We start from the raw sequence: 17,779 nt of genomic DNA, 5'->3' as shown, positions 1-17,779 counted from the left end.
ATGTCCGATGATCCTGCTTGTGGATCTTGAGAAGAAGTTGATGAATTGTCGCCGTCCTCTATGGACTCCATCCTAATTTGCTCCATTGTGCTCCATATGGCGTCACCCGCCTTGCGGTTCTTTGCTGACAAGAGGCTGACAATCTCACCCGTCATCCTTTCAACCTGTTGAGAGGGTGGCGAATGGAATACCAGCCGGACTTTGGACAAGGCCTTGGACAGAGCATTGTGCACACTCAGCAGTATGTTTGTCGGTGTTTTGGTCCGGCGGGTCCTCAACCGACCAGTGAAAGTGTACTGCGTGCCCCTAATCCCGGATGGTGATGCAAAGAGACACAAGGTTTATACTGATTCAGGCAATAGGTGCCCTACGTCCAGTCTAAGAGAGCGATCTTGTATTCCTTGCACCGAGGTGCTTGTAGTAGGGGCTTACAAGCTGAGCGAGAGAGGGAGCTAGTCCCAGGTCTCTGCGTAGAGTGGCGTGGGTTGCTTGAGATGTTGATCTCTTGCAGTGAGAGAGCGTGTGTTACAGAGCGTTGTGCGTTGCTTGCACGTGGGTGTCTCTTCCCCCTAGAAGCGGCCCTGGTTACTCTCTTTTATAGCCTCTGCTCGGAGTAAGAGGGCGATCAGGAGTTTTCCTGTCTTTTTTGTGTGGCCCTCGTGTATCATTTTCGTTTGGAAGGAGGGGTGGAGTATGCCAGGCTACCCTCGGTGGGCGAGCAATGACACCTCCGGTGAGCTGTTATCGGGTAAGTCCGAGGGGAGGCCCGTGCCCCATTCGATAGGGGTCGGCTAGCGGTCCAGAGACACACTCCAAAAGTACCAGAGGGCTTCTCTAGTGGGTCCCAGGGCCGTTCGATTGGCCCCGGGGGCTCGGTGCCTCCCTACGGTGGGATCCCACTCAGAGACCTCCCTGCCGGTCTCGGACACGACTTAGGGCATCCCAAGCAATTGCTTGCTTGGGCCTCGGCCATGTACGGGCTCGCCCATAGTCATTCCTGACTCTGTTTGTCCTGGGGCGGCTATCGAGACCCTTGGGAGCCCAGCCTTCGAACCCCTGGACCGTAACGAGCTCGGTGCCCAGTTCCTTAGTCTGAAAGGAATCGGGTGGGGGATATTCCCTTCCCATCGACTGACAATGGCGGGTGCGCCTTTTGAGGCGGTTCCTCGGGGAGATGGAACGGCGCCTGCCGTTGCTATGGTCGAATGCGACACGACGTCTGCGGATGGAACGTTACTGTGTGCACGCGGTTAATAAGAAGAAAGTGGACGCGGGGTGGTTTGGTCAGATCCGGATTAACTGCGCTAGATCTGAGGGAAACTTCTCCGGCTTCGTCGCCCGTCCGTTTCGCCCTTTTCCCTCCCTCATAAATACGTGACGAGCCACGCCCCGCCCCTCCTTACCTTTTCCGCCTGCGTTCGCCCTTTCTGCCCTCGAGCGGTTGCTAAGAACAGAGGAAGAGAGCGTCGGGGAGAAGGGAGAAGGGGAGGAAAGGAAAGAGAGAGAGGGATAGCGAGAGCATGCCTTACCGCCATAGCCACATTCTCCACCGCACCCATGGCCGGCGGCGCTGTTGTCCTCCAGGTGGATCCTTGGGGTTCGTCTGATGTGTCCACGACGATGCTGCAGTCGCTCGTCGACGACGGTCTCCTCCACCCGATCACCAACCCCAACAGATCGGAGTGGATTGCTCCGAGGAACGAGCCAGAGCCGAGGCCACGTGATGGCTACATCGTGAGCTTTGTGGCCTTCCACGAGCGCGGCCTTGGCTTGCCGGCAGACCGGTTCATGCAGGCGCTCCCGCATTATTACAGCGTGGAGCTCCACAACTTCAACCCCAACTTCATCACGCAGGCGGCCATCTTCGTCGCCGTCTGCGAGGGGTACCTGGGCATCGCCCCTCACTAAGAGTTGTGGCTCCACTTCTTTCGGGCGGGGCTCAACACCAAGCCGGTGGGCACGACGGGCACGCGGAAGGCGTTGAGGGCCGGCGGCTGCACTCTCCAAGTGCGCCAAGACATGCAGCCCTTCTACATCCCAGCCCAGCTCGCATTGTCCAACCGTTGCTGGTACAACAGCTGGTTCTACCTCCGTAATGATGACGGCGGGCTTCCCCCCTATACCGGGCAGGTTGTGGAGAGCCAGCCAGAGAGGTGGAGGTATGGCGTCCCGTTGGCTTATCAGGCCAAGCTGCAGCCACTCCTAAAGGCGCTGGAGAGGCTACACAGCCGCGGCCTTACGGCGGCCGTGGTCATGGCGGCCTTCCACCGCCAGAGGGTGCTGCCGCTGATGGCTCGGCGGCAACGCCTGTTCGAGATGACACCGGGTGAGCCGATCGACGGCATCCGGTTGTCCGCCGTCGCCCTTTCCGATGAGGAGATTCTGCGTCGGGTGAGAGAGACGGTGGAGGGGCGGCAGAGGAGTAGTGATCTGACCCCGTTCCCGATGCGCCCATCGCGGGGGTACATCTCTCTGGTGAGTCACGCGTCACTGCGGGCCCCGAGGCCTCCTTGCTCCTTACATTTTTAATTTGTTCCTTTATTTGTGTTTGCCGTTCCTGCAGGGGATGAGGGATGTGCGTGCCTCCCTGCCGCCCGTTCCCGAGGACGCAGAGCGGCGAGCGGAGAACAGGGCGCACGCCGAGGCGTACAAGGAGTGGAAGGACGCCGAGGAGGCAAGGCGCAAGAGGAAGAGCCTCGAGTGCGACGAACTGGAGAAACGTCGCCAGCAACAGAGGCACGACGGTCTCCCAGAGGAGCCGTCTCCATCATCGTCGTCGATGTATTTTTCGAGCGATGACGACGAGAGCGAGGCGGGGCGGGGTCCCCTGGACCACCTCCCTGACGTTAGGGAGACGACGACCGGGGTGTCGGCGACTGGCCTGGCGTCTCTAGGAGGAGGAGAGGGCGCCTCGAGGCCGGCGATCGCCCGCCCCGGGGCCGAGGCCGACACGCCCGAGATACGGGCATCGAGGAAGCACGTCGTCAGCCCGATGGGCTCGACGGTGGAGGTGGAGCGGGCGACGGCGGGGGCGACTCAACCGCCTTCGCAGAGGGTCGAGGGGGCGTCAGAGTCTGGCGAGGGCCAGCCGGTACCGGCGGACACGGGGGCCGTGCTACTGCCGCCGCCACCGCCATTGCTAAGGATGAGGGACGCGGAGCGGAAGCTATTGTGTCCCCGTTCGAGGTAAGTGTTTTGTCAGTGGAGTTTACAGCATCTCCCACTCATTCTTTGGTCGTATGCTGACCTCATGAGTGTTTTGTCTTCAGCCAAAAGCGTCAGGCGGAAGCGCCCGCCCTGGCGCCACTTAAGGCGCTCAAGGTGAGCACCAGCTCCACCGCCCGATGGGTGGTGGACGCGTAGGCCACCATACAGCGTGGCGCGGCGTCGGCCAGGGCCGACCTGAAGGAGCCAGTCGCCCAAGGAGAGGCTACCGAGGCGGCCACGAAGCAGGCGGGGGAGGAGGCGCCTATGCCTCGTGAGGCCAGGGCCGTCGAGTCAGGTGAAGCCGAGGCGCCTTCAATCACTGAGGCCACCGAGGGCGAGGTCGAGGCCCCTAGGACCTCCGAGGCTGAGGTGGTGGAGGCTAGGGCTTCCGAAGCCGAGGTGGCGGACGCCGGGGCTCCCAGGACCACCGAGGCCGAGGTGGCGGAGGCTGGAGCTCCCGAGACCACCGAGGCCGAGGTGGCGGAGGCCGGCTTGGGCGCGGCGGAGGCCTCTCGGGTCGAGGTCCAAAACTGGAGGGAGAAAGCCGAGGGTGAGTCTCATAGGCTTACGCCCCTGTTCGGCTTGTTTTCTTTCGTGCTTAACCCCATCTCGCTTGTCTTGGCGCAGGGTTGAAGAAGGAGGCCTCCCGGGCAGCTGAGGCCTCCATCGTAGTGTAGGCGCTGCTCGAGGCCGAGATCCGAGAACACAACGCGCTGTAGAGCGCCGCCCGTACCGCCTACGAGGCCCTGGAGGTCGGGGGGTCAAGTCGGGCAGCTCCCTCGGGAGCCGCTTGATCGCGTTGAGCGCCCAAGTCCACGAGCGGCTCTAGGGGGCGCTGCATATGGGCGTCAAGCGTGCCCTGGCTGTCGTCTCCTCGCACTACGCCGGCATCAACCTTGAGGCCGTCAGCGATGGTTACGTCGTGGCTGAGCATGATGAGAAGGCCGAGGAGGAGGTCATGAAGTTGGTGGAGGTGGCTGAGGCCCCTAGCACGACACTGGCCAGGTTGTTCGAAGAGGAGGTGGTTCCTCCTATGCCGACCATCGACGCTGGCGACCCTGAGTTTTGACCTGGGCCAAAGGGGTCATGCCAATAGATTAGGACTTACATCATTGTACCATAACGCTTGTGGCCGTCGAGGCCTTTTAAAGTACTTATGTGTATATGATTTTTAATCATTTTTTATTGTATTTCCGAGCCTCTGCCCTCTGTCTCGTCTTTGAACATATCTCTTGCAAAAAACTTCCTCGAAGCCTAAGCTGCCCTTTGGGCAAAAGGTGGTGAGGGAGTTGCCATAGCCCAGAGGCGTAGGCCGTCTCATGGCTCGGCCGACCTTTTGGCCCTGAGACAGACTTTCGGTCCTTAGGTTTTTACAATCGATTTGTCAGAGTACGCGAGAGAGTTTAGCGTAGAAATTTTTTTTCGAAAAACAACTAAAAAATGGTGTCTGGGACTTAGGGGGGGTTCCCCCTTCTAGCCCTCGAGGGAGGCTTGGTTCTGCAGAGGCAGAGCCGAGTCTTGTTCGAGCCCCGCGGTGGGCACCTCTACAGAGTTAGAGCCGAGTCTCCCTTATAGCGTTATCGTAACGCCGATCCCCCATCGATGGGCTCGAGGGGTTTCTCGAAAAATTAGAACAACTAAAGAACACTTCTTTATTGTATTTCGAGAAACAATGTATACAATGCTTGGGAATTTAAGGGTAGAAGCGACGTAGCTGTTCTATATTCCAAGCGTTGGTGAGGATTTCGCCCTTCTCATTGGCTAGCTTGTAGGTCCCGGGCTTTAGCACTTGGGTGACGATGTACGGCCCTTCCCATGGCGGGGTCAGCTTGTGGCGGCCCTTATTGCTCTGCCTCAGTCTCAGCACTAGGTCACCCACTTTCAAATCTCAGCTTCAAATGCGCCAGGCTTGATAGCGTCGTAGGGCTTGCTGGTACTTGGTCGAGTGTAGCAGCGCAACGTCTCGGGCTTCCTCTAGTTAGTCGAGGGCGTCCTCACGGGCAGTGTGGTTGCTTTGCTCATTGTAGGCCTGTAGCCTCGGGGAACCGTACTCCAAGTCAGTGGGGAGGATGGCCTCGGCTCCATAGACCAGGAAGAACGGTGTGAACCCCATGGCTCGGCTCGGAGTGTTCCTCAGGCTCCAGATGACCGATGGGAGTTCGGCAAGCCATTTCTTGCCAAATTTCTTCAACCGGTTGTATATTCTTGGCTTGAGACCCTGTAGGATCATGCCGTTGGCATGTTCTACTTGTCCGTTTGTCCTACGGTGTCCTACGGCTGACCAAGCCACACGGATGTGGTGGTCGTCGCAGAACATCAGGAACTTGTGGCCGATGAATTGTGTCCCATTGTTAGTGATGATAGTGTTTGGAACCCCGAACCTGTGGATGATATCAGTGAAGAACAGCACCGCTTGCTTGGATTTGATTCGAGTGATCGGACGAGCCTCGATCCACTTGGAGAACTTGTCAATAGCTACCAGCAAATGGGTATAGCCCCCGAGGGCCTTCTGCAGAGGCCCAACCATGTCCAGCCCCCACACGGTGAATGACCATGTAATGGGGATGGTTTGGAGGGCTTGGGCCGGGAGGTGCGTCTGCTGCGCATAGTACTGGCATCCCTCGCAGGAGCGTACCAGCTTGGTGGCGTCAGCAATCGCCGTTGGCTAGTAGAACCCTTGGTGGAAGGCGTTTCCGATGAGCGTCCGAGGCGCTGCATGGTGCCCGTAGGCTCCTGCGTGCAAGTCCCAAAGTAGGGCTTGGCCTACCTCGGTGGTGATGCACCGTTGGAGGACGCCAGATGGGCTTCGCCTATACAACCCACCGTTGCTGAGGACGTAAGTTTTGGCTCGTCGCGCAAGCCATCGGGCTTCGGTCCTATCTGTAGGAAGCTCTCCTCGAATGAGGCAATCAGGGAATGGGACTCACCAGTTTGTGCCCTGGTCGGCCTCAAAAGGCTCCGCGTTGATTTCCATGGCCTCGGGCTTGGTCGTAGGAGTCTCAGTGACAGAGGGGGCCTTGGGCCCTACGGTGGGCTCGACCGGTGGGCCCTCTTCTGCCGCCGAGGTGTAGTCGATGGAAGGCTTGTGGAGGTCTCTGGCGAAGATGTTCGGGGGGACCGAGGCCCGTGCCGACGCCATCTTTGCCAGTTCATTCGTGGCCTTGTTGAATTTTCGCGCAATGTGGTTGAGTTCGAGGCCATTGAACTTGTCTTCTAGGCGACGTACCAACTTGCAGTACGCCTCCATTTTGGGGTCATGGCAGTTCGACTCCTTCATCACTTGATCGACGACGAGCTGCGAATCGCCCCATATGTCGAGACGCCGTACTCCAAGTTCGATGGTGATCTGCAATCCGTTGACGAGGGCTTCGTACTCGGCTGTGTTGTTGGAGGCGGCGAAGTGGAGCCGGATCATGTAGCGCATGTGCACTCCGAGGGGTGAGATGAAGAGCAGACCCGCGCCTGCCCTAGTCTTCATCAGGGACCCGTCAAAGTACATGGTCCAGCATTTCGCCTGGATTTGAGCAGGTGGCAGTTGGGTGTCGGTCCACTCAGCCACAAAATCGGCCAAGACCTGGGATTTAATTGCTTTCTGAGGCGCAAAAGACAGGGCTTCCCCCATGAGTTCGACAGCCCACTTGACTATCCTACCCGAGGCCTCCCAGTTCTGGATTATCTCTCCCAAAGGGAAAGACGACACCACGGTCACCGGGTGGGACTCAAAGTAGTGACGCAGCTTGCGTCGAGCCAAGACTATGGCGTAGATCAACTTCTGGATGTGGGGGTAGCGTGTCTTAGTCTCAGAGAGCACCTCGCTAATGAAGTAAATAGGTCGTTGGATGGGTAGAGCATGCCCCTCTTCCTGCCTCTCGGCCACTACGGCCGGGCTGACCACTTGGGTCGTTGCGGCGACATAGAGTAAGAGGGCCTCGCCCTTGGTCGATGGCACCAGGATGGGAGGATTGGTGAGCAGTGCCTTGAGCTTGGTGAGGGCTTCTTCGGCCTTGGGGGTCCAAGAAAAGCGTTCGGATTTTCTCAAGAGGCGGTACAGAGGTAAGCCTTTTTCGCTAAGGCGCGAGATGAAGCGGCTCAGGGCCGCAAGGCATCCCATAACCCTCTACACTCCCTTGAGGTCTCGGATTGGTCCCATGCTGGTCACGGCCGAGACCTTCTCTGGGTTGGCCTCGATGCCGCGCTCTGAGACTTTGAATCCCAAGAGCATGCCTCGGGGGACCCTGAAGACACACTTCTCAGGGTTGAGCTTGATGCCCTTCTCTCTGAGGCATTTGAAGGCTATCTCCAAGTTGCCAATGAGATCACTGGCCTTCCTAGACTTGACCACGATGTCATCCACGTAGGCCTCGATGGTTCTCCCGATGTGCTCGCCAAAGACCTAGGTCATGCACCGCTGGTATGTGGCCCCTACGTTTCTGAGGCCGAATGGCATAGTCACATAGCAGTACATGTCGAATGGGGTGATGAAAGAAGTCACGAGCTGGTCGGATTCTTTCATCTTAATTTGATGGTAACCGAAATGCGCATCATGGAAAGATAGGGTTTCGCATCCCACAGTGGAGTCAATGATTTGGTCGATTCAAGGTAATGGGAATGAGACTTTTGGACATGCTTTATTCAAACTGGTGTAGTCTACACACATCCTCCACTTCCCATTTTTCTTCTTAACTAATACGGGATTAGCTAACCACTCTAGATGGGACACTTCCTTGATGAATCCGGTAGCCAAAAGCTTCTGCACCTCTTCGCCGATGGCCCTGCGCTTTTCCTCGTCGAATCAGCGCAAGCGCTGCTTCACCGGTCTGGAGCCGGCTCGGATGTCCAAGGCATGCTCGGTGACCTCCCTCGGTATGCCCGGCATGTCCGAGGGACTCCACGCAAATACATCGACATTCACGCGGAGAAAGTCGACGAGCACGGCTTCCTATTTGCTGTCGAGGGTGGCGCTGATCCTCAGCGCCCAGTCGTTGGAGTAGGTGGGGTCGATCGGGACGAGCTTGATGGCCTCTATGGGCTCGAAAGTCCCGGCACGATGCTTGGAGTCGGGCGCCTCACTACCAAGTCGGTCGAGGTTGACGATGAGGGTCTCGGCCTCCACAAGAGCCTCAGCGTACTCGATGCATTCGACATCGTGGTCGTATGCATGCTCGTACGTGGACTTGACAGTGATGACGCCGTTGGGGCCTGGCATCTTGAGGTTGAGGTAGGTGTAGTTGGGGATCGCCATGAACTTGGCGTAGCACGGGCGCCCCAGGATGGCGTGATAGGTCCCCTTGAACCCAACCACCTCGAAGGTGAGGACCTCCTTGCGGTAGTTGGAGGGAGTGCCAAAGCAGACAGGCAAGTCGATGAGCCCGAGGGGTCACATGCGTTTCCCTAGCACGATGCCGTGGAAGGGCGTGGCATCGCCTCAGAGCTATGACTGGTCGAGCTCCAGGAGCTCCAAGGTGTTGGCGTAGAGGATGTTGAGACCGCTGCCTCCGTCCATCAACACCTTGGTGAGCCAGGTGTTGCCGATGATCGGGTCGACGACGAGTGGGTACTGCCCGGGGTTTGGGACATAATCGGGGTGGTCATCCCGATCAAAGGTGATCGCCTCCCGAGACCAGTCGAGGTACCGGGGAGTGGCCACCTTAACCGAGAAGACCTCCCGGTGCTCTTTCTTTCGCTGACGCGCCGTGAGGCCCGCCAAAGATCATGAAGGCGTTGTGCATCTCGGGGAACCCGTCGTCCTTGTCGTTGTCTCTATCGCCGGCGCCCTTCTTCTTGGCATCGTCGTTGGGGAGCCCAAGCTTGGCGTAGTAACGCCGGAGCATGGTGCACTCTTTGAGGGTGTGCTTCACCAGGCCCTAGTGGTAAGGGCAGAGCTTCTTAAGCATGTCATCGAAAGAGCCCGAGGCCTCTAGCGGGGCCTCGGGGATTCTTGCGATCTGTGGTCGTGACTAGATCGGCCTCGAGGACCTCCTACTTCCCTTGGCGACCCTTTTTCTTTTTCTTGGGGAGGTGGGGGGCCGAGGCCCCAGGGCCTCGTCCCTCCGCTTCCCCTTGGCGTCGTTGTCGGGGAAGATGGCCACGACAGCCTCTTCGCCCGAGGCGAAGTTGGTGGCGATGTCAAGGAGCGCGGCCGCCGTGGTTGGTACGTTTCGGCCTAACTCTCAGACCAGCTCTCGGTAGGAGGTGCCGAAGAGGAACGCCTGGACAATTTCTGAGTCGTCGACGCTGGGCAACTCGGTGCATTGCTTGGAGAAGCATCGGATAAAGTCTCAGAGAGACTCGTCCAGCCTCTGGCGATAACTCTTGAGGTTCCAGGAGTTCCCGGGGCGCACATATGTGCCTTAGAAATTCCCGATGAAGACCTTTACCAAGTCGCGCCAGTTGTTGATCTACAAGGGAGGGAGGTGTTCGAGCCAGGCTCGCGCCGAGTCTGACACGAACAAGGGGAGGTTGCGGATGATGAGCAGGTCATCGTCCGCGCCGCCTAGCTGACAAGCCAGGCGGTAATCGGCCAGCCATAGCTCGGGGTTGGTCTCATTGCTGTACTTTGAGAGGTTGGCCGATTGCCGAAACGGGGCTAGGAAGTGGGCGCCGTGGATGGCCTTGCTGAAGACTCGAGGGCCAGGTGGCCTAGGTGAAGGACTACGGTCCTCCCCACTGTCATAGCGACCGCCTCGATGCGGGTGGTAGCCTTGGGCGGGCCCATCATTGTCGTGGTGCCGTCGCCTGCTGACCACATCGTGGTCGCCTTGCGCCTCGCGTCGGTCGCTGAGGCGGTCGTGCACCGAGGGGGCCTTCTTGGCTTTTGGTGCCCGAGCAGGCTCGGGACGAACCGAGGCCTCTCTATCCTGCCGAGGCGGTGCCGTGGGTAGTTCTGAGGCGCCCCTGCGCCGTCGAGAGGCGGAACTTTCGGCCTACTGTACCGCGGCGGTCTCGAGGAGGTCTCGGAGCTCGCCATGGACCCGTCGCCCCTCCGAGGTAGAGGGCTCGGGCATTGTCCAGAGTAGCATCGTTGCTGCCGCGACGTTCTAGCTAGCGCGATTGAAGATAGGGGGTTGCTCGCCCCCTTCGTCGTTGTTGATGCGGTGGTTGACGTTGCGAGCCCTCCGCCGAGCTGCTCCGCCATCACCGCGACCCGGCTGCTCTTGCTCAAGAGTGTCTCGGAGCTGCTGCAGAAGGAGTCGGTCTTGTTCGACCTTGGCCTGAAGCTCATAGAGCTGCTCTAGGTCTAGGCGTCGAAGTTCCTCGGGGGCGGGGTTCTCGTCCTCATCACTCGCGTTCGGCATCCCGAGCTCGACGTTGAAGCACTCACGAGTGGGATCGTGAGTGCCTTCATCATCGGAGTCGGAGTAGCCGAAGCAGTAGTCGCTCGCGGCCATGAAGCGACGCATGGCTTTAGGGTCGCGAAGCCCGAAGAAGTCCGCTCTGGTCCACGCCTCGTCCTCCTCCGAGGAGTCAGCGTGGGTATGGGTCGGGGTTGTCGCGATGAGGTCGAGGGCAAAATGTTGGTGGCGTCCTGGGGGCTCTGCGTGAGTGGAAGCGTAGGCGACGGTGGCATTGCCCAACCCGAAGGGGTACGGGGATGATGTCGTCGCCGGGCTCCGCTCCGCCGGAGTCGACTCCTTAGGAGGTGGCGGGGCAGAGCTTGATGACAGGGCGTTGCTGCGCGCCACCGGTGTCTTTCCCTTGCCCAGGCTTAAGCTAGACAGGTCCCCAGCCAGGGACTCTGTACCAACAGACGGGTATGGGATACTGGCGGAGCGCGGTGCATCGCCCTGAGCTCACGCGGTGTCGGGGTGGTCCCGCACGCGTTGTGCCTGGCGAGCGCGACAAGAGCGGTGGCCTAGGCACCACCTGCGCCTAGGCTGCTGGTGCGTGATGTCGTCATCGGTCGATGGGGCTCTGGCTGGGAGGAGTACCATATCGTACTCATATCCTAGAGACATGAACTCTAGGCTCCCGAACCAGATCATCGTGCCGAGACGCAGTGGTCGCACGGGGTCTACCATCTAGAACTTGTTGGGATGACTAAGCTGACACGTAGTAGCCCCCCTACCTGGCGCGCCAACTGTCGGTGTTTTGGTCCGACGGGTCCTCAACCGACTAGTAAAAGTGTACTGCGTGCCCCTAATCCTAGATGGTAATGCAAACAGACACAAGGTTTATACTGGTTCAGGCAATAGGTGCCCTACGTTCAGTTTGAGAGAGCGATCTTGTATTCCTTGCACCGAGGTGCTTGTAGTAGGAGCTTACAAGCTGAGCAAGAGAGGAAGCTAGTCCCAGGTCTCTGCGTAGAGTGGCGTGGGTTGCTTGAGATGTTGATCTCTTGTAGTGAGGGAGCGTATGTGTTACAGAGCGTTGTGCGTTGCTTGCATGTGGGTGTCTCTTCCCCCTAGAAGCGGCCCTGGTTACTCCCTTTTATAGTCGAAGGGAGGCACAGTGGCAGTACATGTATTTGCTACGTGGCGTTTTGTGAGCAGAGGCGACATGTCCGAGCCCTGTAGCTCATCACTGTGGCGGCATGGTCGGTGGAGCGGGCTTGTCCTCGGTGCACTAGAGCGACGCGCCGGTCACGCCTGATCCTGTGCGACGTGGGAGCTCCTGTGGTGGCATGCGCGCCTTCTTCTGTTGGAGGCGTGCTGGTCACTGTATGTTTGACCGGCGCGGAGAGCCAAGGCTGGGTAGATGCGACGGCGCGGGTGTGCTGACTCCGAGGATACATGAGCTTGGCCCTGTGCACGACGTGGAAGCTCCTGTAGCTTGACTCAGGGTATGGCGCGTACTGCGGATGACGTGCCGGTGCCAGAGTGCTGACAACGTAGAGAGCCGAGGCCCAGTCGGTGCAGAGGCTGAACCATTGTGGGGGGCTCGGTGGGCGCGAGTCCTGAGGCTACAGGGGCCCGGAAGCGGATAGCCGAGGCTCGGAGAGAGTAGTTGGTCTTGTACGTCGATTCCGAGGCTACAGTGACCCGGACTTGACTTTCCATGCCTCACTGTCCTTGGAGTAGGGGTTAGGCAGCACAATGCAGCACGGGTATCAGTCGTGGGCACAGTGCCGAGCACAGCGGCCAGGAACCCCTGCCCCGTCCTGTCCCGGACGGCATGGCGTCGATGTGACTCCCGTCTCGTCGGCCACTCCGCTGTATCGTGCCATCGTTCGGCTGACGTCGCGGGAGTGGTTGGACGCGTTGGTTGGATGTGATGTCCTGTCAGAGAAGTCGGTCAAGGCGGCGGTGACGGGGTTGATGCCGAGCCGGCCTCGAGCGAGTCGGTAACTGAGTGCTCGTCCGAGGCCTCGTGGCGCGGGGTCTCGGGCGAATCGGAGAATCGGTACCTCGTCCGAGGCCTTGTGGCGCAGGGCCTCGGGCGAGTCGGAGAATCGGTACCTCGTCCGAGGCCTTGTGACGCGGGGCCTCGGGCGAGTCGGAGAATCGATACCTCGTCCGAGGCCTCGTGGTTTCGTTCTGGGCCGAGCCCGCTTCGGGTGAGCCCGGATATTGTTCGAGGTGGGCCGGGTGGTCCAGCCGGGCCTCGGATAAGGTGGGGGTTTGCTGGTGGTTATCTCTTGACTTCGATATTTACAAGGTCTAAGTGATTTTTTCGATTCTTGCTTAGGGGACCCCTTTTTCGGTACCCGACAATGTTGATCCTGTTGTATAGTGGCGGCACCCCATTCCCATTGTCAACAAAAGATTCACAAGTGGTAGTGTTATTAGGATCCAGAGCAACTATGATGTCAACAAAAGAAAGCATTTTCGACATGGCTTCTTGGATAAATGGTTCAATATCATTGAATTGATCCGGAAAATAATACTCAGCCTCAGGTTCTTGTTGGATAGATCGTCCAATATCGTTGAATTGATCCGGAAAACAATGCCCATTAGCCTCAGGTTCTTCTTCTTCATCCTCAAAAATACTGGACAGCCCCTAGGAAGGATGATCCGAAAAGAGCGATGCCGTGAAGCGGATGGTTTCCGTGATCTCAGCGAGAGCCCGGATCCATGTCAGTACTCAGCTACCGATGGCAACCTCAGAAGAGACTACGAGCAAGATGGGCCAGGAGATCTCGAAGATACGGGCCAACAGGCCAAGGCCCAGGAAGGTGAATCCCAAATACACCGGAAAGGATTGGGCCGTCTGACTTCCGCCTGCGTGCGTGAAGAGGCTTGTCCTCTGTAATCAGTATAAAGGGAAACAGAACTCTAGAAGGGAGGGGGATCAGGTTGTAACAGATTGGAAAACCCGAGCTAAATCATTCATCTGCCTCTACTTTTCTTCTTCCTCCTCTGTATCTGCCAACTCCTCTCGCTATCCCAACTGTTATCTCTCACATTTGGTATCAGATTCCTTCGATCCTACATTCGGCGATCTGGAGCCCCCGTCCGCCGCATCTCACGACCATTTCACCCGTCGCCAGAAGAAGTTCGGCGTGATGGACCCCAATCAGAAGCTGTTGCTCGATGAGATGGATCGCCGTTTCGGCACACGCTTCGACAGCATCGACCGCCGCTTCGACGACCTGGAGAAGAAGTTCGACGGTACCACGAGTGCTTCATCAACTCGCCTCGACGCGCTGGAGCACGCGGCGCAGGTGTTCGACGAATGGCGCCCGGGAGTCGACGGCCTCATCGACGATTTGCGGGTCGAGGTGAACCGTCTGGCGTCCCTCAAGCTGGAGGTCGGGAAGATCTCCAAGTTCATGGAGAGATCCATGGTGGACGGTCCGAGCATTACTCCTGGTCTTCATGGATCCATGCCGTCCGTGTTCGTCGCCAAGTCCTCGTCCGCCCCTGCCTCGCCGAGTGCGGCCGTCTTCGCCAACAACCCCATGCGTTCGCCTGCGCTCAAGATTTCACCGCCGTCCCCGACGTTCCGCACGGCTCCTCCATCGCCGAACTACAAGCCGGAGCTGCCGACTCTGCCGAACACTCTTGTTCCGCATGGTGGCTTCGAGGCTGCCCCGCGCCCATCTGCGGGATATGCAGCCAACCCGCCCAATGGGCACCGCGTCAACCAGGGTGGCTTCGGAGTGGTCACCACTCTGTTGCCACCACATGCCAAGGGTATGTCGTCTAGCCACTCCCTTTTCCCTTTGCCTTTACCGATAGCCCGGCCACCCCACCCTCCACCGAGTCACCATTTTGAGTCCGGGTACCAGGGCGGATCTAGGGGGGATCCCACAGGCAAGCTTCCTAAGTTTGATTTTCCTCGGTTCGAAGGGGAACATCCGAAGCTGTGGATTAAGCAAGCCATACATTATTTCCGCCTATACCGTGTTGAGTCTGTTGTCTGGGTGTCGGCTGCCACTATGCATTTTCATGGCCCCGCCAAGCGTTGGCTCTCTTCAATTGAAGATGACCTTGAGTCCATCGAGTGGGATGTCTTTTGTGCTCAGTTGCTCTCTCGTTTTGGACGCGATGAGCATGAAGTGCTTTTGCGTCGTCTGTTCCGCATTCGTCAGACTAGTTCAGTAGCCGATTATATTGAGCAGTTCGTCAGTTTGGTAGATGAACTTAAAGCCTATGCTAAACACCCAGACCCACTATACTATGTTCAACGCTTCATTGATGGATTACGTGATGATATTAAAGCTGTTTTGCTTGTCCACAAGCCGTCTACTCTCGATGCTGCCTGTGTTTTGGCTGAATTGCAGGAAGAGGCGCTGGGTGTCTCCAAGAGGGTCTTCAGGCGTTCTGATGCGGCGCCTACCCAGAAGACGGCATGGCATGGTGGAGTACCGCTACCTATTCCGCCACCCCGTCCTGATGCTGTGGATGGCAAACGCACTGGGCCTGCTTTCTCTTCCACTACTGATGAGAAGTTTCAGTCCCTGCGTGCTGCACGTCGTGCCCAGGGCTTATGTTTTCGTTGTGGGGCCAAATGGAGTCGCGACCATCGCTGCTCTGAGGCAGTTCAGCTCCATCTCGTCCAAGAGCTCCTAGACATTTTTCCTGAAGAAGACATTCCTCTGGATGATTCAGGTCCTACTTCTCCTGTTGCTGCTCAAATTATGATGCATCTTTCTGTTGCTGCGGTCGCGGGTGCTCATTCCCCCAAGACTTTCTGTTTATCTGGTGATATACAAGGCAATCCATTATCTATTTTGCTGGATTCTGGTAGTTCTCATTCGTTTGTCAGTCTGGCCTTGGCGGGTTCCCTCTCTGGTGTCCAGCCGTTATGTCCTGCAGTCACAGTTCAGGTCGCTAATGGGGCTGTGCTCAGTTGTGATTCCCACATTCCCGCTGCTAGTTGGTCGGTCCAGGGCTATTCTTTCACCACTGATTTGAAACTGCTACCTCTGAGCACTTATGATATGATTCTAGGCCTTGACTGGATGTCCCATTTCAGTCCTATGCAAGTGGATTGGAGTCAACAGTGGATTTGCATTCCATATCAGGATAAGTCTGTATATCTTTGGGGTAATATGGCCGCTCTTCCAGCAGGTTCTGTTCTGCAGTTGTCCATCGTGCTGGAAACCCTTCAGTCTCAGCATCCTTCTGTCAGTCCTGTGGTTCAACCATTGTTGGATGAATTTGCTCACCTATTTACCCCACCACTCGGTTTACCTCCTAGCAGGGATTGTGACCACACTATACCACTGATTGCTGGTGCCCAACCTGTTTTTGTACGGCCATACAGATATGCTCCCATCCTTAAATCTGAAATAGAGAAGCAAGTACAGGATATGCTGCAACAGGGGATTATACAGCCAAGTTCCAGTGCTTTTGCTTCCCCCGTTTTACTCGTGAAGAAAAAGGATTCCACATGGCGGTTTTGCATTGACTATCGCCAGCTCAATGCTCTTACTGCTAAAACTAAGTATCCAGTGCCTATTATTGAAGAACTGTTAGATGAACTGGCAGGTGCTTCTTACTTCACTACTCTGGATTTGCAGGCAGGGTTCCATCAAATCCGCATGAAAGAGGGTGAAGAATTCAAGACTGCCTTCCAGACACATTTTGGCCAATTTGAGTTCAGAGTGATGTCATTTGGCCTGACAGGAGCTCCTGGAACCTTTCAAGGTGCCATGAACACTACTTTGCACCCTTGTCTGAGGAAGTTTGCACTGGTCTTTTTCGATGACATTTTGATCTATAGTCACAGTTTGGAGGAGCACCTCCAACATATCAGATTTGTTTTTCAGTTGCTTACTAAGGATCAGTGGCACTTGAAATTGTCTAAATGTGTTTTTGCTCAGTCATCTATTTCCTATCTGGGGCACATCATCAGTGGTGCAGGTGTGGGCACAGATCCTTCTAAGTTGACAGCTATTGCAAATTGGCCGACTCCTTCTGTCAAGGAACTTCGCTCATTTCTCGGACTGGCTGGATATTATCGCCGGTTTGTCCGCCACTTTGGTATTATATCCAAGCCCTTGACTGCATTACTCCGGAAACACTCTTTGTTTGTGTGGACTCCAGATCATGCGGTTGCCTTCCAGACATTGAAAGAAGCTCTCTGTCAGTCACCAGTTTTGTCCTTGCCTGATTTCTCCAAACCGTTTGCTATTGAAACTGATGCATCTGAAGCTGGTATTGGTGCTGTCTTAATGCAAGAGGGCCATCCCATTGCATTTATGAGCAAGGCATTAGGGCCGAAGTCTCGAGGCCTCTCCACTTATGAGAAAGAGTTCATGGCCATCCTACTGGCAGTCCACGCCTGGCGACCTTATTTGCAATTTCAAGAATTTGTGATTCTCACCGATCAGAAGAGCCTGACTCAGCTGTCTGACCAACGTTTGCATACTTACTGGCAACAGCGTGTCTTCTCCAAGCTCCTCGGTCTTCAATACCGCATTGTTTACCATCCTGGCTCTGCTAATCGGGCAGCAGATGCTCTGTCCCGGCACCCAGCTCCAATGGCGTCGTGTGCGGCAGTATCTACTTTAGTCCCATCGTGGATATCAGCCGTGGTGGCTAGCTATGCTCAGGATCCCTCGGCTCAGTCCATGATTGCTAACTTGGCTTTGGATCCAGCCGCCGTGCCCAATTTCACCCTCCAGTCTGGGGTCCTTCGCTATCGATCTCGCATTTGGGTTGGCCATGATGTTTCTCTACAGCAGCGTCTATTGTCGGAATTCCATGCCAGTGCCTGGGGTGGCCATTCTGGTGCACCTATGACCTTTCGTCGTCTCAAGCGCTGTTTCGCGTGGAAAGGTATGAAGACGGCTGTTCAACAGTTTGTACAAGCATGCTCAGTCTGTCAGCAATCCAAGCCCGACCGTTCCAAGTTGCCTGGTCTTCTCCAACCGCTCCCAGTGCCTGACACAGCCTGGCAAGTGATTTCATTAGACTTCATTGAAGGTTTACCCCTCTCTGCTTCCTACAACTGCATTATGGTTGTGGTGGATCTCTTAACTAAATATAGCCACTTCATTCCACTGAAACACCCCTTCACGGCTGCTGCTGTGGCGCAGAGTTTCTTCAGTACTGTTTATCGTCTGCACGGCTTGCCTCAGTCATTGGTGTCCGATCGTGACAGGATATTCACTAGCCACTTTTGGTCTGAATTGTTTAAATTGGCTGATGTTAAGCTCTGCCATAGCTCCGCCTATCATCCGTAG

At 56.8% G+C, this 17,779-nt stretch overlaps 1 protein-coding gene across 1 annotated transcript; it reads left to right on the top strand.

Annotated features, from left to right (window-relative positions):
• The first annotated feature begins 13,089 nt into the window (after window positions 1-13,089).
• Window positions 13,090-17,779, top strand: LOC136524756 (uncharacterized). Its single transcript, XM_066518011.1, has 2 exons — window positions 13,090-13,318; window positions 13,560-17,779. Exons 1-2 carry the CDS (start codon window positions 13,090-13,092, stop codon window positions 17,777-17,779), a joined length of 4,449 nt encoding a protein of 1,482 aa, XP_066374108.1.

This window comes from Miscanthus floridulus, chromosome 18 (genome assembly GCF_019320115.1).
Source record: "Miscanthus floridulus cultivar M001 chromosome 18, ASM1932011v1, whole genome shotgun sequence".
Lineage (NCBI taxonomy): Eukaryota > Viridiplantae > Streptophyta > Magnoliopsida > Poales > Poaceae > Miscanthus > Miscanthus floridulus.
Note: the sequence above shows the minus strand (reverse complement) of the source record. Positions and strands in the feature narration are given on the sequence as shown.